This window comes from Musa acuminata, chromosome BXJ3-3, assembly GCF_036884655.1.
Source record: "Musa acuminata AAA Group cultivar baxijiao chromosome BXJ3-3, Cavendish_Baxijiao_AAA, whole genome shotgun sequence".
Lineage (NCBI taxonomy): Eukaryota > Viridiplantae > Streptophyta > Magnoliopsida > Zingiberales > Musaceae > Musa > Musa acuminata.
The window spans coordinates 22372686-22393890 of NC_088351.1; the positions used below are offsets into that span (position 1 = coordinate 22372686).

At 36.3% G+C, this 21205-nt stretch overlaps 1 protein-coding gene, 1 long non-coding RNA gene, 1 other non-coding gene and 1 pseudogene across 3 annotated transcripts; 3 read left to right on the forward strand and 1 right to left on the reverse strand.

The window, feature by feature from the left end:
• Positions 1-3366: 3366 nt before the first annotated feature.
• On the forward strand, positions 3367-5284 carry LOC135632382 (uncharacterized). The gene is made up of 2 exons (XR_010494689.1): positions 3367-3695; positions 4607-5284. It is a non-coding gene; the product is annotated as an uncharacterized LOC135632382 (long non-coding RNA).
• Positions 4128-4217, forward strand: LOC135634467 (small nucleolar RNA SNORD25). Its single transcript, XR_010495378.1, has one exon. It is a non-coding gene; the product is annotated as a small nucleolar RNA SNORD25 (small nucleolar RNA).
• LOC135634468 (small nucleolar RNA SNORD25) lies at positions 4608-4700 on the forward strand (annotated as a pseudogene).
• A 1379-nt stretch (positions 5285-6663) lies between the features above and the next one.
• Positions 6664-10903, reverse strand: LOC135633048 (uncharacterized). Its single transcript, XM_065142105.1, has 3 exons — positions 10716-10903; positions 7173-7404; positions 6664-7102 (listed from the first exon to the last, which is right to left on the reverse strand). The coding sequence occupies exons 1-3, from the start codon at positions 10826-10828 to the stop codon at positions 6815-6817; spliced, it is 633 nt and encodes a 210-aa protein (XP_064998177.1). The 5' UTR covers positions 10829-10903; the 3' UTR covers positions 6664-6814.
• Positions 10904-21205: the final 10302 nt, after the last annotated feature.

A 21205-nucleotide genomic window follows, 5' to 3' on the forward strand; every position in this document is an offset into this window, starting at 1 on the left:
TGGGGGGCATAACATATGTAGTAGAAAAATAAAACAAAAACCAGTTTTCCAAAAGAATCATATATGATCTTCGTAAAATTGAGAACTGCATAACACATGTGAGACATTCGCATTTATGGGAGATTGTATATCTCCAATATGTAGATTTTAGTCCATGAATGAAGGAGCTATTGTAAACTCCTCTCTAACGGTGATCCACACACTGGATAAAGTGGCAACGCACCTCCTCTCACGATGCATTCTTTCCTCGCCTTCGTACACCATCACGTAGTAGCAAAAATAAGAAGGGGGTCGACCCTTCTTACTATTCTCATGCCCCAAATAAAATTGATGGTAGAGGAGAAAATGGAGGGAAGGAGAATAGGAGATGGGCGGCCAATGGAGTCTAGCCTATGACCCTTTGGCCCCTCTTCTATTTATAGAAAGCCCTCTCAATTTAACCCTAATGAATTTTGCCCTATTAGATATTATATCTTCATCTAATTACCCTGACATATTGGATATTATATCTCCATTCAATAACCACTCTACGCTCTATTGGGTCTCACCAAAAGAATCTAGTAAAACAGGAGCTTATTGGATATCACATGTCTAATCCTTTATTCGTCGCGTCATTCATCATATATATGTGACCGTCTAAGCTCAATACTAAGTTGGCCATGAGTTGCACATATTAAAACTTCTTTTGATATCGAGAATGGATAATTTTTTTTTATATTTAATTATATTTTTAAGGTTGGCTACCACTCTTGATGATCGACTGTACTAGATTTGAAACTTCTAAACATATAAGTATGATATCAAAGAGTGAAGTACTCATACAGGGTATCCTTAGGGTCTCAAGTCTAAAAACTAAACATACAACTAGGACTATAGAATCGCTGTTTGATAATGAGGTATCATTAACTAACCAGTATTTCATAAGCGGATCATTCAGTGAACTCATTCTCCAATGAACACCTACATTATTTCCCTAGTGTCCCCACACAAGCAGATATGAGATCGTGCTACGAGTTGAGGAGCGTCATCAACCCATCTATTGTGTGGATCATTGCTAGAGATGATGACAGTAGACCTCCTTCATTCTCTCATATGGATCTGAGATTTTTTAGCGATATACATTCTCCCTAGGTAATACATCTTATATAATACGTGCAGTTTTTTAATTTTACAATTTTTCGCACTCCAATCTTTTGCTATATATATGATACTACCCAATGTTTCCTAATAGTCCTTGACATATATCGGATGTCAAACTCTTCTAGTTATATTAACCATTTTAATAATCATCCTAAGATATTAAATCGAGAAATGACCTATTTAAGCGGTTAGTCGATAATTACAATATATAGTGCATTTGAAAATAGTCGGAGTTTCCTTGCTGCTAGTATCAGTGCAAATATTAGCCTCTCGATAGGAGAGAATCGTTCTTCAGGCTCACTTACAACATGACTAACATAATAGATGTGCTTTTGAATTCTTGAGTAATCCCGAATCAGCATCGAATTGACAGTTGAGTTGGTGGTGACTATAGGTATAGGTAGAGACTTAGAGTTTAACCCAAGATAGAAGAGGAGAGTTGTGATAATTAGGAGATGGTGCTTCAACTTTTCAAAAACCTCTTTACACTCCTTAGTCCATAGGAAGCATTTTAAGTTTTTTAATGCCCAAAAGAAAGATAGACACTTATCACTTAATTGGGATAGAAATAGATTGAGCGATACTATTCATCTTATTAACGGTTGGATTTCCTTTATTAACCGAGGTGGGCGCATCTCCAATATCACTCGAATTTTTTCAGAGTTTGCATCAATTCCCTTTTAGTGAATAATGAATTCGAGGAACTTTCTCGAACTGACTCCGAAAATATATTTGGTTGGATTGAGGTGCATGTTGAATTTTTTTATAACTTCAAATATCTCGACTAAATTTGTCAAATGTGAATCAACCGTTTTGCTTTTGACTATCATATTATCTATATATAAGTCAATGTTCTTTCTAATCTAGTGCTTGAGTATCTTTTTTACCATCTTTTAGCATGTTGCTCTTGTATTTTTCAACCCGAATAACACGACTCGATAGCAATACTTGCCTTAGCCAATGATAAAGGAAGTGTGTTATCAGATCTATATGCTTGGAATCATCAATAGCAATACTTCTTAGGAAAGGGAGGAGGAGACGCTCTCGGACTTCCTCGCTCAATTTACTAACCAGATCTGAGTAGTGCAAGATGTACACCTATCACTTATCATATAGACATTCATAATAGGACTCAAGTTCTTTGTCTTTTTTGGTCGTTGGTAGAGAGGTTACCGATGACGGTATCTGAAATACTCTAGTGGGTCATTCAATACATAGCAACAAAGACAATGATTTTAGGTAAATGCAAAGAGATACACAAAAAGCTAAAATAGGATCAGCTACAATCTCCGTCGATCCCAAGGTTAATGTTATGGTATCATCCTTATTTGGTTATATCCTAATAATGCATCCATAAAAGTGAGGAGCTCATAACCCGAGATAGTATCGACCAATTGTTCAATACGAGAAAGAGAATAACTATCCTTCAGACATACTTTATTGATGTCGATATAATCAACACACATTCTTAAAACTTTCTTTAGATTTTTTAACAAGTACAATATTAGCGAGCTCATCGTGGGTACTATACCTTTGTGATAAATCTTGCTCCTAATAATTTATCTACATCGTGAGTAAACTTATAAAGTTTTTATTTTATTGATTGTACCATATAAGAAAAATATTATTTTTTGTTTGAAAGACTAATTTTTATATCTGATTTTAAAGGGTAGGCTGTGATTATCCATCTCATCAATAAAAAAAAAAAAATATAATTATCTTTTTTATCATAAATAATGAAAAAAACTTTTATTTTCTCTCTCATATTTGAAGAGAGTGCCAGGTGACAGTAATATCCCCTATGAAGATGCTGAGTCTTGATAGTCACATCACAACTAAATTTCTGACATTAAATCTTAATTTCTAATGTATTATGTCTGCAAATCAAAGTCCTTCAATTTTGTTGTCATGGTGATGTCGTCAATTCAGCATTGATTTCAGGCACGTGGGTAGAGTAGTCAATCTCTCGTAGGACATGAAGTTGGTGCTGGTTAATTTTCCATCCCAGCGGCCCATTACTCGACGTCGACACTATTAAACCTGTTCTCACTGCACTAGAAATTTAAGAGCTCGAACGGTCGTCCCTGACGGACCGTCCCAAGTGTTCGGCCGCCCCCGACGAAGCAGGCTAAAAGCCCACAACATCCTCACGGACCGACCCAACCCGACCCTGCGAGCCGCACTCAACTGATCAATTAGGGTTTTACCTGGTATTCATCCTCACCGTCGAAGCTTAACGATGAAATATCTCAGCCGTCGATGTGACTCGGAGGTCGTCTTCCTGCCTATAAATAAGTGGGACTCGGTGTCAGCTTCCCCAGCGTTGCCCGTTCGCCGATACACATACCGCCGTCGTCTCTTCTACTCGGCCATCTCTGGTTAAATCCTCTCTCTAATATTCCTCGTGTCTCCCCCTCCAATCTTCCTTCTAAATCTGCAGATGGAGAGAAGCAGAACTGGGGTTTCTTTTACGGCGACATCGTCGTCTATGAGATCGTTCGAAGAGTCACCAGTTACGACGTCAACGAGTTGGTTGTCGAAAGCCTCGCTAGCAAGTTAATCACCTGCAACTCCCTGACGCTTCTTTATGATCTTTACCTTTTATATTTGATGATTTTTCCGAACTAACGGAAGCATTTAGTTCGATTTTTTTTTCATCTGATACCCATTTTGAATATCTTTTAATGAGATCTTATCTTTCTGTTTTCCTGGCTATGCTTCTTAATCTGGTCGATGAGCTTTCTCCTCTTTGCTCTTTGGCTCGTTCCCTTGAAGCGACATTAAGATCATTCATTCGATCTGTCCTTTTAGTATTTTATTCCTGTGGATTGTTTCAGCCTATCTTCGGGGTTGGGGAGATCGATTGACACGTTGTAAGTCTGACTATCTTTCGTCGTTTACTTTCGCGAACTGTTTGTTTTCCCTTTGTTTTGATCTGAATTACTATTTAATATCAGATGTTTAATGTCTGCTCGTCTGGCAGATAAGACAACAGTGATGATCCTACAGACCTGTAATGATTCTGCGGATATGATCGCAGATATAATGCTGAATAACATCTAAGGGACTGAGTATTTTTATTCTATTCTATCATTTTCTGTGGTAGTCTGATGACTACCTTTTACGAGTTTCATCCTCGATTGTTTTTCTGGATCATTCTTTTACTTGTTTTGATGGACTGGTTTCGTACTCTGGCTATGCTTCTTAATCTGGTCGATGAGCTTTCTCCTTTATGCTCTTTGGCTCGTTCCCTTGAAGCTACATTAAGATCTTTCATTCGATCTGTCCTTTTGTATTCCATTCCTGTGGATTGTTTCAGCCTATCTTCGGGGTTGGGGAGATCGATTGACACGTTCTATGTCTGAGTATCTGTCGTCGTTTACGCTTCGCGAGCTGTTTGTTTACCCTTTATTTTGATCCGAATTATTATTTAATATAAGATATCTAATGTCTGCTCGTTTGGCAGATTAGACAAGTGTGATGATCCTACAGACCTGTAATGATTCTGCGGACATGATAGCAGACACAATGCTGAAGAGCATCTAAGGGACTGAGTTTTCATCATCGATTTTTTTTCTTCTGGATCATTCTTTTACTTTCTTCCATGGACTGGTTTCGTACTGATCAACTATTAGCCATTTGACTTTTACCTAATTGAACATTACCGATTAAGTAGAGGGTAAATTATGGTAAATGATCATCTAACGAATACACTGATATCAAGAGGTAATTATGATCAATATTTATTAGTCTCATTTTTTTTTGATAATGGGCACAAGTATTGTAGTGTTTGATGGCTCCTGTTGTTGATGATAGAATTACGTTTTGAGTGACCAGCCATTAGTTTTTTAGTTGTTTACATTTTGATGTTCTAACATGAATAACATTGGAGGAAAGCAGCTAGTGAAATGTGACATCGCCTTTCGCGATTGTTTTTTTTGTGTGTTTGTGTAATTTAAGTGCCTTTGGGCTTCATCACGTTAATCAAGACCTTTATATTGCTCGTCTATTAAGAGGTCTGTTGTGTTTGAAGCGAGAAAAAAATGGCTGCCTCGCTATCCGCTGCAAACTCTTCTGTTTTGCATTTGGACGTTGGTGAGCTACATTATTGAATGATCGTATTTGCTTTGCCCCTCGATGCAAATTTTATATATGTTAATTCTTGCAATTTTAGGTATTTGCTACGTTTGTTGTTTTCTCCCAACTTTGAGCCTAAGCTACGACGATAGTGAACTCTCTTAGCAGTTGACATACATCATGGAACGTGGTTGGGAGGGACGCGCTGAGAACCAAAGATGTGGTGTATCGGCAAATTCATCATCAATCTCTATATTACCCTTGCTTACCTCCCGACAACTCATCATATTATAATGCAAACCAGAAACAAAGCAGAGCCATTATTATTATCTCTTAATTGAAACTAGTTTTTCTAGTGTATGTACCATGATGATTGATTTTGGCCATTTATTTTTAGTATGTACCAATTGAACTTAGTCACTTTTTCTCTTAAACGTCACGCAAGCATCATGGGCTTTCACAATTGAATTCGACTTCAATACCAGCCCTTCCGAAACAACCCTCATCCTTTTGCAGTATATGTTTGATAAAATATCGAATTTCCTTTCGGATAGTTTTCGGGATGTCAGAAGGCATTCTAGATGACCAAGAATATATATACGAATGAAAAGTTACAGTACGCCATGTTATTAATTTAGATAATGTCGTTCTCATCCCTGATAATAACAAAACATCATATCTGATATCTTATGGCCTTATTGGCTGATGATAAAAGACAAGCCGGGGAACAAAGAATATGTATGAGGTGCAATGCCTTGTATCAAAGTCACCCATACGGATTAACGATAACAAAAAAGAAGTTTTAAAATAAATGATTACGTATGCCACAATCCATAAAGAATAAGTAAAAAGTAAAATTTTATATTAACAAAAACCTTGTTAGTAATAAATAAAATAAAGTTTATTAAAATGATGATATTAATCAACATTATAAACCCGATTATGATAATTTCTCAAAGAAAATTATAATATCCGAAGTTTAAAAGATAAAATGCAACTTTCTTTTGATAGATCTGTTTGTAGGAGTTGATGGTATTGATTAATCAAAATAAAAGAATTATAATAATTTATTATGATTGATTAAATAATAATTAACACTAAAATAGTATCCGTTTTTGAAAGGAGTTTAGTTATTGAATTGTTGAACTATTCAAAAAGATTGTAAAATAAAAACTCACTACAGTTCTTTTCAAAATGTCCTATCGATTTAGCCCTAACACGATTTTATTTTTATGACGATACTATCCGAGTTTTTTGATCTTTTTATAAATTCAATGGAACATTTTTGGGAAAAAAAACACTATAAAATTTAAGAGGTTTTTAATTATTTATTTTTTTCAAAGGATAAATCACAAAAGCCAAATTAGAACCTATTTTCAACAACTGTGAATAGATAAATCATAATACGATCCACTCGATCGAACATCTGAAGTTGATTATGTGGGATGCTTTAATCTTTTTTGTAAAATATAACAATAATTTAAATTAAGCTGAAAGTTGTTCATGTCTGTCGTACTACTGATACAACAGATTCCAAAAGTCAGCACCTGAGATTTGAATGTTCAAAGTCATACTCCGAAGCAAATAATTAACCCAACTATTTAAGCTTCGACTTGGCAGAACTCTTCAACGGTTTAGCTATGGCTGCAGCAGCCTGACCTCTCATCACCCCCTTGTTCGCATTGTAATTGATGGATGAGAAAGCACACACTAGTGCTACCAGAATCGTCGGGTAGACATAGAGATCTGCATTTGCTACTTTTCCAAGCACACCTTCTTTCACAAGGCCCCAAACAATGAGAAGTGTACCGAATAAGGTCATCCTGCCGGGATTTATCAGACCAACTAGTGCCCCTGCTACGGAGAAGTAGCTACCTGCAAGAACCTGGATACACATGCCAACCCAAATCAGGTTAAATTCAAGAATGAATATTAACTGCATTTCTCTGATGGACCTCTAGACGCTGGAGATCCTCATTTGGCGCTGCATTTTTCGCTTCTGTCAGGTTATACATGTCGAGCAAACCGCTCCAGCTTGGCAAGGCCATGTTGGTAATGAGACCCTGGATGACGGCTCCAGGGTACAGGAGAGCCTTCACGACAGATGGAGGGAATATTTCATTTGCGATCAATTGTGAAGATGTCACTTGTATTGGTGTTGTACACATCCCCGATCTGCATGGGATCCTAAAAGTGCCAAATAATAAACAGATAAATCTCACTAATAGTAAGAGCAAAATATTTTAAAATCTTAGTTCTTTCTAATAGAATATAATGGGTGCAGATAATCTTTGTTCAAAAGAAAAAAAAACAACTAAATGATATTCCTTTCCATCTAGTAACTAGCACTAGAAGGAAATGCCCAACTTAAACATAGATTTTCACAATTTGACATAAAAGTTTCTTGTATAGTTAATCGCCATTTGGGTCTCGTTAACAAATTCATGTTCAATTAACGACGGCATCAAAGACGAGTAAAATAAAATTTGCCATGATATGGGGACGATAACATGTGGACACACCTCATCTATGTATGTCATCAAAGACGAGTAAACTGAAATTTGCCACGATATGGGGATGATAACATGTGCACACACCTCATCAACATATGGCATCAAAGACGAGTAAAATGAAATTTGCCATGATATGGGGACGATAACATGTGGACACACTTCATCAACATACGGCTAACATGTCATCATCTCTTAGCCAGCACATCGTCACCACCTAACCGATACATCGCCGCTATTTGGTCAACATCTTATCATCACTTTGTTGACACCTCAACTGTTTTGGTTGATGTGTCATAAGATACCTGAACCCATGAGACGAATTGCGTGGCACCAATGGAGGCCTACTCGATGTAGTCGTTACTCCGTGATCCCCAGATTTGATGCACAATCTCATGACCTCATCTCATTTATGGTTGGACAATGTCTGTAACCCGTTCGCAACATAAACTACAACCCTAAGCTCAATAGTAGTTTACCACCCTATATAAGGGCCCCAAGGTGCACCTTGATCTCTCTCTCATATACACAAATTGCACTATGTTGATTCGCCATTTAACTAAATCCCCTGAACCCCCATATGAAGTTACGCTTTCAAGGGGTTTTTATCGGGTAGAGTCTCCAACGTAATTTTGCATGACTTGGCTTGGACATTTTGCCTGCTTGACACCACTACTCTTTACATTGGACAACCATAATATGAATTAACACTACTCTTTTTTCATCCATGTAAAGCGCACTTAGCATGAACATTAGTAATATATGCTTGTCTTGTCAACATTTGGAATGTACCTTATTTTCTTATTTGGTCTAACATAACTGCCTATTGCCCAAAGCGGATGTCGACTATCATATATCTAATCTCTGGATGGCTCTCAAGAACAAAATTGTATATTTTTTTGCTTGGTTATTGTCACTCACTGAGGTAAGCAACCATAGCACGAGATAAGTCACTCGTTAAGTCAATAATACCAAAAAGAAATTGTGAGTATTAGATATAGGCTTAGTTCCTCATACAGCAAAAAGAAATAAAGAAAAGCTCATTTTGTATTTTTCAAATATTAAAAAAATGTAATAGAGTATTCACCTTAAATAAAACAGGAAAAATGCTTCGAAAATCTACTAATGAAATTTTATTTGCATAAATGTTAAAGGAAAAGCAGGTACCATCACATAAGCATTTTAAGTATTATCAAATTCCTAAATCACGTATATGACAGGATGTGATGTAAAAGATGACACAAACAAGCAAAGGCACCAAAGGCACAACATTTCAAGAATGAAGAAAAAACTTGTAGGTCACCTAATCACAAAAGATTGAACATATTGAAGAGATGAATTTTAGTTATAGCACATTTCCTGGAAGTTGCTACAGGATTCATTCAGTACAAGCTTGAGTTAATCAAATACACATGGAAAAATTCACAGTAGGCCAAGAATTCATTTGCATACATGGACATTACAGTTCTATGCATTATTTTATTATGCAAACAGAAGGATATCACAGATAGAGAACAACCAGTGGTGCAAGAAGACAATAATCTTTTCTCAGTCAGTTCAGCCAAATCTAAATATCAGCATCAGAATCCTATTAACTTTCTCATATACCTAGTCTCCGAATGGCTCTCCGCAACAAAAATCAAACACATGGCATAATTTCACACCAGGAGCAAAATTTATTTGCATACGTCACAAGTTTACAGTTCTTAGAATAGATTTCTAAGTAAAATGAGGGAGATAAGAGGAATAAAATAGATAACTACCAGTGCAAGAAGAGAACTACTATTATTAAACAGTTGAGCCAAATTAGATCTCAGTCAGCATCAGAATTTTGTTCAGATACATTATTCAAATTATGACCCTCGATAATTTTTCAAACTAGCCATGCGTAGTTCTCTCTTTTTTTTTTTGTTAGGGCATCCGAGTTTTATGTTCCACGAGTAAATTTAGGCCTAGAGGAGCATTATTGTAGATTCATATTAAGTAACTGAATTAGACTCTGTTTTTGCCATATTTGATCTCAATTATTAGGACAAAAACAAGCAGCACACACAAACTAATATGCCTGGCCAAGACCTTATTAATTTTACCTTGGTTAGTCAAGAATGCAAGGATGTTCCAGAAGGCAAAGTGAGATGAAACATCTTAACAATTAATCAAGAGTGACTAAATTATGCAGAATTTCCATTATAAGACTTGCCCTCGAGGACCATTTTTAGGTGGCCAAACATGGAATGGCGTCGAGTAGGAGCACTGTAGACTTGTTCGAGGGACACATCTTTTGTACTACTCAAAAGGTACAGAAGGAAGATGTTCTGTGTTCATCAACCATGCTTATGTCTCCATATAAATTAGCACGGCAGGCTCAACTTCTCATACTACAGCATATGCTTAATTGCTATTAGAGTCCCTGAAAGCATAGTCCATGTGCTGACTTGTTGTGATCAAAGTTAAGTAGCATCAGAATAGGTCAAGAAAAAGTAACAACACTAGGCTACTTGCATCTCTTCATTCCTCAAAATACAACTCTGATCATTCTGTTTCAGAGGTCAAACAGAAATAGATGCCGAGTGGTAGAACCGCAGATAGAATTATGTGGTTTCAGGTGACAAAATTGATAATATCTAGCTCATCTAGTTGGTCTGGCATTCTTGGTGATTGGAAAGAGTCGGCCGTACCAAATACGAATAGCATGAGCAGTAGGAATTGTTGTTGGGACGTGACGGACAATAAGATGTGTTCCAGAATTAGATCAAGTGGCCGACCTGTTTCTGAAATCGCGGGAGGTAAATGACCAGAAACGACGGAAGATGGGAGCACGCTATGAGAAGGGGAAGTAATATTAGGAATGATCAACGATACGATAAAAACTCACGATCGGAGCGGATGATATGCAATCAGAGCAAAACTCGAGCGGCGATTTGGATCTTAAATGTAAGAGTTTCTTTCTTTGTTTGTTTCTTGAAGGGGGAAGGAAGATCAGATTACCTGAAAAGAGGGATTTGAAAGATAATGAGGACGAAGTAGACGCGAGAGGCGATGCGGGAGACTTTGGCGCTCGTCCATCCCTTCGACGACGGCGACGACGAAGAGGAAGCCATGCTTCGGCGAAACCACAACAGGCAGAGGGGAGAAGACGAGCTGTGTCAGATCTGGACGAATTGCGGTCAGATTTCATTTCACCAAAGTACCCCTGATTTGAATATACAATTTATTCTTTATTTATCTGTATTTTGATAAGCATTTTTAAGTTTAGACGATTTTCCTATAAAATACTTATTTTTTAGGTATTTTTCTCTTCCCTTTTGCCCCTTTTTTTTTTTTCCAAACAATATTTTTAATTTTAAAAAATCTAAAATATCACTCAAAAGTTTTTTTCAAATATTTTTGTCTTTTTAATCATTTTTAACTAATATAATATTTTATTTTTCAATAGTATTATAGTATTTTATTAATATACTAAAAATATTATAATAAATTTTAATAATATTTTTTATTTAATGCACTAAAAATATTATAAATGTTTGAAAAATAACTACAAGTGAATTCATATTGTACCTCTTTAATTGTTATTGTTGATTGATTATTATAATATCATATTTTTAAGTTTATAATTAATTTGATCGAGATTAGAAGTCTATTTAAATTATTTATAATATTTTTAAATAGACTATAATATTTTTGTTATAATGATCAAAACATTATAATAAACTGAAATAACGGAAAAAATTTGAGGGACAATTTAGGTATTATATGTATAAAGCAAAATGAAGGATACCGATTGAAAAATATTCAAAATATGAATATTTTCTAAGAAAATCATCTTTTAATTTTTTGATTATTCACCGGTAAAGAGAATCTTAATTTTTTTTTAAACGATAAAAATACTCTTACTAACAAGAGAATGTCGAAATTCAATTAGATCAAACAAATGTATTGAATCAAATCAATTATACAGACCTGTTATAATATTTTTATAAATGTTAATGTTTTTTGTTACTAATTAATTTAAATTTTTATAGACATTAATTTTATTATATGCTTCAGATTTCATGAAATATTTTCTTTGAGAGTTTTTAAGTGATTTTATACAAAAAAAAATGAATATTTTTATATATTAATGGTGACAAATCATTTTTAACATAATCTTAAATTTAGATATAATTTTTTTTAAAAAATATATATATAATAATTAATTTTTATTTATTGAAAAATTATAATAAAATATAGACATTCCCAGTTGCAATGTTTAGAACGAACTTAAATAATTTTATCACTGAATCAAAATACTATAGGCCCAATCAATTTATGTGTTTGGAAGGTTACTATATGTTTCGAGATATTATAAAGCTCTCGAAAATTATAAAAGCTCTCAGGACCTTAGCTATCAATTTTACTATAAGTTTCGGGATATTATTATAAAACAATTTATATGAGAATTTGAATGATATTGGATGAAAATTATGAAGGTCTTATATATTTTATGATAAATCATTATAAAATTTTTATTTTTATTTTATTTTATATTAAATTTATGTCTAAATGTTTTGGAAACGCTTATAATATTTATGGTCATTTATCGTGAAGAAACGGCAATAACAAAAGAATAAGAGATTATTTTGTTACAATATTTTTTTAGGATCTTTTATAAAGTGAATGGTTCTCTTGGAGGAATATAAAAAAAAGAAGAAATCATTCAAACGCATGAACCATAATCTATCATCTATCTTGTTTGCCTCTATTGTGATCTAACATATCAACAAGGCAAAAATATATTAATTTAATTTCACCAATTGACAGCATGTTAATTATCAAAGAGGACATCAATATGAATGCACGAAAACTACGATTAAGCTTAAGTAATTATAGATAAAACTATTTATTATTGTCTTGATGTCGTCGATCGAGAATTGATATGGCTAGATTCTATTTCGAAGGCATAAGCTCGTCCAAATGGTTTACGTGATGATTCTGTGGGGTGAGTTAGAGCTTGGGAAGCTAAGGTTGAAATAATTCTCGAGGTATTGTTTATAAGTTTGAGGTGGATCCCAAGTCGAGACGAGGTAGTCCGGACCTCCTCAAAGTCTTGGAGATGAGCCAAGGTGTGCCTTGGCTTCGTTCGGAATCTTGTATAAACGATTAGTGTCGGGGGAAGTTCCTGACCAGATCTCTTCCATAGTAAAGTTAATATAAGTGAGAGTATGAATACTCTAAATCTTGAGTCTAGTCCTTTCTTCTAGCCTTGGGGATTAAATTTTTGTTACGATCAAATCGACACTAAGAGGGGGGTTGAATTAGTGATATCGTAAAACTTTACATCGATTCAATAATCTCGTTCGATAAAAGCCGGTATCGAAAATGAGCTTGACTTAGAGTGCACGTTCGTAAGCGTAGTGAAAGTAATAAGTAAAGCAGTTTGCAATGAAAGTAAAGAGCTTAAAATAAATGCAAACTGAGTTTTATAGTGGTTCGACCATCGTGACCTACATCCACTCCCATTTCCTCCTTGTTAAGGCCATAGGCGTTCATTAACGGTCTTTCTTTAATAGGCGAAGACCAATCACTTTCTTACAAAACTTTCTCCTTTTTTTTTTGGTTTAGGAGACAACTCTTACAAACCTCACACCTCTCTTAGAATGATTACAAATCTAAAGAAAGAGAAGGAGGACACTTAGCACTTTTGTAATACTTTCACATCCCAACACTTCAAGATTTTTATTCACACTTTGTTACTCTTTCAGAAAGAGTGAGGTATTTATAGGCCCCAATGACTTAAAAAATGGAGCCAAAAAGTGTCTCATCTAGAGTTTCCGGGTATCGGCGATATCACCGCCAGTACTAGGCGATACTACCGCCTGACACTCTGATACTGGGTGGTACCATCGCCTAGTCTAGTAGTACCACCGCTTGATAGAGCCTCAGAGATTAGGCTCTGGTGGTACCACTGCCTGATAGCTATTTATGATCGATGGTACTACCACCCAGACCACCTAAGAGGCTAAGTCTCAAGCGGTGCCACCACCAGCTCTAGTAGTGCCACTGCCTGACGTGGCTTTGGGTCACTGAATGTGCCACACAGTAGGCCCAATTTAGTCCTAATTTGGGCCCAATTGGCCCCTAATTGAGCTAGTAAGATTTTTTTCAAATCTAACTTAAATTAAGACCTAACTATATCAATTAAGGCTAAAATAATTACAATCAAGCAATTTAGTTGTCCAGCACGTTAATTTTCATCCGAACTCTCGGCGAAGCTTCCGGCGCACTTCCGGCGAACTCTCGACGAGCCTCCGGTGAACTTCTAGCACATCGTTTAGATATTCGGCGTATCGCCTGATCCTCTAGCATGTTGATATTAGGAACGAGTCGGCACCAAAAGGGGGGGGGGGGGGGGGGTGGTAGGGGTGAATTAGTGCAGCGGTAAAAACGTCGGTTTAAGAAAAAACTTCTTGCTATAAAACCCGATCTCGAAAATGTATACTTGAAAGCGTATGCGAGCGTAGGCATAGTAAAAGCATAGTAAGGAGGAGAGGCAGTTTGTTATAAAAGTAAATTGCTCAAAGTAAATACAAACCGAGTTTATAGTGGTTCAATCGTCATGACCTACATCTACTCCCAATTCCTCCTCCGTCGAGGCCATCGACATCCACTATCGGTCTTCCTTCAATAGGAGAAGACCAATCACCTTTTACAGCTCTTTCTCCTTTTATCGGATTTAGGAGATAACCTTTACACCCCCCACTTGCTCCTCTCTCAAACTATTCTAACACTTAGAAGAAGGAGAGGAGTTTACACAAGATTGCAATAGCGTTTCTTTCTTTTTTCACTCTCAATACTTGTGTAGTTTAACTAGGGATGAGAGGGGTATTTATAGGCTTCAAGTTGATTCAAACTTGGAGCAAAAAAGGTCTCATCTCGGGTTTCCCGGGTCCTAGTAGTACCACCGCCTACAACACTAATACTAGGCGGTACCACCACCTGGAAGACTATGTCTGGGTGGTGGTGGTACCACTGCCTGACATAGTCTTGGAGACTGTGCCATGACGGTGCCACTTGTTGGGTCACTATTTGGGCCTTTCATTGGGCCCAACATAGTCCATACATGGGCCCAACTGGCCCCTAATTAGGTTGGTCCAATTCCAATCCCAATTATGTGTTAACTACGAAATCTAAGATAATTACTAAGCTAAACAAGTCCATAAGTCTAGGTTTCTTCCGACGAGCTTCCGACGATATCTCGGCAATATTCCAACGGACTCCCGATAAGCTCCTGGACTTCACGATGATCTTCTTGACGATTTTCGATGAGCTTCTTTAGTAAGCTCTTGGACTTCTCGATTAATTCCGATAGAACTTTCGACGAATGTCCGAACTTCCGACGAACTCTCGAACTCCCAATGAAATTACGTCCTTGACTCTGAGACTTCATTTTACTTTATGCCTTGCTATCGTAGTTAATCCTACACATATAAAACCTACTTCGATCTAGATAATTAATACTAAGCTAATAAGATATTGTCTGGCATGTCATTAGTTCATCGACGCCTCATTTGATTGTTCGGCGCCTCATCCTCTCTTGTGGCCTATTGCCTAATCGGCCAGTTGAACTCATGGCCCTAAGCCCGAACTCATGGCTCGAAGCCTTCTATCGATACGTCGACCAATCCTTCGGCTCGATATCTAATCTTTTGACATGTTTTTCTCCGGCCTAGCATGATTCTTCTTAATTTAATTGTCTCTCCCTAATCAAAGCATCTTGCGTTACTCAAAACACAGATTAAATCATAAATACTATTAATTGGTTTCATAATCAAAATCCGAGATTCAATAGTTGACTCCTACAACATCCGTTCTCGGCGTATACTCCGATTCTTTTGACCCGATGTCTGATCTTTGACTCTAGGCTAACGTTTGATTCTTCCATAATTGTTTTGCCTTTTTCTACTTAGTTAGTCCTGCATCAATTATCTCAACACATGGATTAGATAATTAATTTATCAATTAATTTCATCATCAAAATCTGAGATCCAACACTTTTATACCTGGGCAATTGATGGAGGGAGATTAACGTCTAATGGGGACGGGCCCATATGCCCTCCTATGGCTTATTTACTTAGACAACAAGATGGTATAGTTCCCTGTGACGTGTCATTAGCGAAGAATGATTATAGGGGCATGGTTTGTTAACATTAACGATCACAAAAAATAGATGAAAGGCGATTTAACTATGTCAACCGATTGGGAAAGGAGTAGACTGGCCTTGTCGCCAAGGAGTTACTACTCCCAATAATCGACCTGTACTCTAAAGTCATGGTTTGTGGGGTAAAGGGTTGCCACCCTAGCGTTTGCCACTAGGAAAGAGGGTACATGCATTTCTCTACCCACGTCAACATCTATTGTGATAGAATAAAATGAAGAAGATATCTCTTTGTTATATGATGCTCCCTATTTATACACATTTAGGAGAGAGGATTTCTCTCTATAGAGCAACAAGATTTCCTCGTATAGTTGGGGAAATCTTAGTTGCTATCATGATAGAATGAAATGAAGAATAAGATATCTCTTTGTTATATGGTGCTCCCTATTTATATACATTTAGGAGGGAGGATTTCTCTCAACAAAGTAGCGAGATTTCCTCATATGGTTGGGGAAATCTTAGCTACTATCATGAAAATTCTTGGCTGTTATTATACCCCCACAAGATGGTGCTCCTGTCAAGGATTCCGATCTTGGACCGATGTGATGAAAATAGTTTGTGCGCGAGAGGCTTCGTGAGTGAGTCTACTAGTTGATCAACCGTATGTATATAAGAAACACATAGTTTATGTCTGAGAACTTGTTCTCGTATAAAGTGAAAGTCAATGGCAATGTGCTTCATGCTGAGTGGAATACTAGATTGGCATATAGGTAATTGGCTCTGATATTATCACAATAAATTGTAGGAGTAGAGGTGGAGTCGATATCAAGTTCCTTGAGTAGATTCATAACCCAATTGAGTTCTGCAGTAGTGGTTGCAATAGCACGGTATTCAGCTTTAAATATAGATCATGCAATTATTTTTTACTTTTTAGAACTCTAATTGATTGGATTAGCTCTAAGGAAGAAAATATACCCCGACGTGGATGTTCTATCACTAAAGTTCTCTGCCCAATCAACATCAACAAAGGCATGGAGATGAAGAGGGGAGTGTTTACTTAAAAAGAGACCATGATTGAGGGTCCCGTGAAGATATCATAAGATTCATTTAATTGTAAATCAATGCATAGTAGATGGCCGATGTATTAATTATGATAATTTATTAACCACAAATGAGATATCTGGGTGGGTGAGAGATAAGTATTATAAGGAGGCAAGTACTTGGTGGTATTGAGTTGGGTCCGTAGTAGGCCTTCCATCATATAGTTCGAGTGATTCTCTAGTAGATAGAGGAGTTATAACCATTTTTTCGTCTTACATATTCGTCTTTGATACAGATCTTGAATATACTTTCTTTGTGATAGGAAGAGTCCTGAAGATGTATATGTTGCTTCTACTCTTAGAAAGTAGCTGAAGGTTCCTAGATCTTTGAGGGAGAATCAATCTGCCAAATATTTGAGGAATGTCTTGATCTTCATAGGATTGTTGCTCGTGATAATAATATCATCCACATATACCAAAAGATATATGATATTGCCAACTTGGTGATGAAGAAATAGTGAGGTATCATACTTCGAGTTGATGAAGCCAGTTGATATAAAAAACAAGCATGTTCGATGTACCAGACTCTTAGAGCTTGACAAAGTCCATAAATAGCTTTTCGTAGTTTACAAATATGCATTGGATACTAAGGGTGGATGAAGCCAAGAGGTTGCTGCATAAAGACATCTTCAATTAGGGTACCTAGTAAAAAGGCATTATTAGCATCAAATTATCATAAATGCCAACCTTTTGAGATGGGCAAACTCAGAATAAGTTGGATTATTGTGGGTTTAACAATGAGACTAAATGTCTCCATGAAGTCAACACCAAGACGATTATGAAACCCTTTGGCCACTAGATGCGCTATATATCTAGCAACTGATCCATCTGGGTTCCGCTTAATTCGAAAGACCCACTTACATATGATGATATTTTGTGTGGAATGAGAGGGTCCATATAGAATTATGGAGGAGGGTATCATATTCTTCACCTATGGCTTTACGCCAGTATAAAGATGTTTGTACTTGAGTAATTATGACAGGTTCATTTATCTATGATGAGGATTTTGTGATAGCATGTAGGTCAATGACTTGTCATGGTTTAAAGATATCACTTTTGGAGCATGTTGTCATTAGATGTCCAGGAGCTATAGTTTGTGTTGTAGGAATGGGCGGTGGAGAGGCACTGACACGGGATGGGACAAGTTGAGGTACTTCAGTGTTACTAGTACCAAAAGAGAATAAAGGTAATGGTTGTATTTTCGAGGGCATTACTTCAGTAGTAGGGGAATCTTGTAAAGAAGGGAGAGGAGGAGCAATGGAGGGGGTGAGGAGTTGCTGAACCGAGAGAAGAGAGTATGGATCCTGAGGAGAAGGATTGGATGGTGTTGTGGGAGACTCGTTTGAAGGGATCAATGGTGTATTCCATTGATGTATATTTGTTGGAGTAGGTCGCACAGCATGAGACTCATGATTTTGAAATGGAAAGGTAGACTCCACAAAAATAACATGACGTGATATAAAGATATTTTGAGTTTGGGGTTCGTAGCATCAAAAGGCATTATATTCAAGAGAGTATCCAATGAAAATGCAAGGCTTAGATCTTGATGTTATTTTTATTGGGATCAAGAGCGGCAGTAAGAGGGGGGGGTGAATTAGTGCAGCGGAAAACTTTCGCGATTTCAAAAAAATGTTTGTTTCGTTTAAAACTGATTCCGACGAAAATGGTTTCAGTTCAATCTATTTTGAAGAGAAGTTGAACTTAAAGCTTTCATAAAAGTGCAAAAGAAGATTAAGGAGGTTTACAGTAAATTAAATTACACAAATGAAAAGCAAACCGAAATTTAGAGTGGTTCGGTCAAGGTGACCTACATCCACTTTCGGATTCTTCCTCCGACGAGGTCATTGGCATCCATTAAAGGCCTTCCTTCAATAGGTAAAGACTGAACATCTTTATAGCAGTTTCTCCTTTTTTCAGATTTAGGAGACAACCCTTACAAGTCTCACTCCTCTTTCTTGGATGGTTACAAGGCTAAGAGATGAAGGAGGAGAATTCTAACTTTTATAAAACTTTTATGACTCAAGACTTCAAGATTAAGCCAATACTTTCGTGTTCTTTCATGCAGAAAAGGGTGAGATTTTTATAGGCCCCAATGACTTCAAAATTAGAGTCAAAAAGTGTCACATCCTTGGAATCCGGGTACTGGTGGTACCACCACCGTTACTAGGTGGTACTACCGTCACTAATCTGATATTGTGCGGTACCACTGTCGAACAAGGGCGGTACCACCACTAGCAGCACTACCGTCGATGGTACCACCTCCCAGTCTGGGTGGTACCATCGTCCAGAAATCCAAGGGCACTGCCTTCCAGGCGGTGCCACTATCGGCCTTGGTGGTGTCACCGCCGGTAATATTTTCAGGGGCTGAATTGGGTGATCAATTCGGCCCAATTCAGCCCTGTTAAGGGCCTAGTTGGCCCCTAATTAAGTTAGTGAGATTACCTCCTAATCTTAACTTAATTTATGCTCTAATACGATAATTAAGACATAATTTACAATGCTTCTTGTTCCGGTGCGTCAATTGCTTTTCTAGTGAGCTTCCGACGTACTTCCGGCGAACATTCGACGAACTCTCGGCAATGTTCCGATGGACTCCTGGTAAGCTCCTAGACTTTACGACGATCTTCTTGGTGAGTTCCGATGAGCTTCTTTGGCAAGCTCTTGGACTTCTCGGTTGGTTCCGGTAGAACTTCCGACGAACGTCTGGACTTCTGTCGAACTCTCGAACTCCAAATGAGATCTCGATCTTGACTCCAGCACAACACTTGATTTATATCTTACTGCTATCGTAGTTAATCTTGTACATTTTTCTTAACTTATAGATTAGATCAAATAAATTATAATTGACTTCATTATCAAAATTTGAGATTCAACAATCTCCTCCTTTTTTATGATGACAATCAATTAATGACGGAGTTAACCTTAACTTCCCCTATCTATATGCCATACTTGAGAAAAGACATTCTTGAATTCAAGGCCTTTGAATTAAAGAAACAAACTAATAAGATAAGTTTATTTAAACTTATCAATATGCACATCATGATTCCTATCATAATCTAACATTCTCAAAATACGATGCTAAGTAATTTTCAAAATGATGTCAAGGCATGACATCCATTTTCAAGTATGATATTTCAAATATAAAAGATGACAAAGATAGCAATTCATCATTCTATGGCAAGATATCAATTACAAAATAGCAAGTTAAGCTCTTGATATCTTATCATAACGAAAGAAATTTATCAACCAAACATTTCAAGTATATATGATGAAATACATTATATACATTTGTCTTCAATTTACCATATTTTGGTATTATTTCCCCCCTTTGTCATCAACAAAAAGGAGAACAATTCAACAATGTAAGTGTGGTAAAAAAAATCAAGCAAGTTTCACACTTAAAAGTTCTCATCATTAAATGTTATCAACATTAAAACGATTGATTCCAACAACTTCTCCTCCTTTGTCATCATATTTTGCATGAAAAAGAGGAAAGAATATAAAGAGGGAATCCATTAAGAACTAAATTTGTGAAATGATTTGAATCAAGTCAAAAATGATAAAGAAGTTTTTGTTAAAATATGCTTTCATTTTGACAAAGAGAAGGGATTCATGAAAAGGATCGAGATATCAATATGAATCAAATCCCTATGAAAATTATCACACAAATGCTTTCATTATCACACACGAGAATTTATCTTTCAAGGATTAATATATCCATTGGAATTCCTTCAATTTTCATGGGAGAGGAGTATCACATGAAGGAAAAATTCACGAATAAAACTTCATAGTGAGAAGAGCATTACATCAAATCCATTTCTCATTAAAAATTCATAAGAGTGAAATCCGTGAGAGATGCATTTGTCAATGATTTCCATGAATCAAACATCAAGATATGTATAAACACTTCATACATTTATAAAATGTTTTGTCATAGCCTATCATCACTACTTGTATGAGATAATATCATTAGTACTTGTAGCACTCAAAAGTTAAGAATCCGTTATTGCATCATATATGATTAAAACTTCTCAATATTCAATAGAGATCATAATCATCAAAGTAAACATGATATTGCATCATTGTATGATAACATGCTTATCATTTAAAGAGATCACAACATCATAGAAACTTTTCGCATCAAAGCACAAAATTCCAACATCAAAGTAAACATTTTATTGAAGCACACAACCTTATCATCATGTAAAATTTGCATCATAAAATTATCAGCACAGATTTTAAGT

Excerpts from the sequence above, each read along its gene's own strand:
- LOC135633048 (XM_065142105.1), bottom strand. The coding sequence starts at position 10,828 with ATGGCTTCCTCTTCGTCGTCGCCGTCGTCGAAGGGATGGACGAGCGCC. Across the intron at positions 7,405-10,715 it reads TTTCAAATCCCTCTTTTCAG|GATCCCATGCAGATCGGGGA; the intron begins GTAATCTGATCT and ends TGGCACTTTTAG. Across the intron at positions 7,103-7,172 it reads AGGATCTCCAGCGTCTAGAG|GTTCTTGCAGGTAGCTACTT; the intron begins GTCCATCAGAGA and ends ATGTGTATCCAG.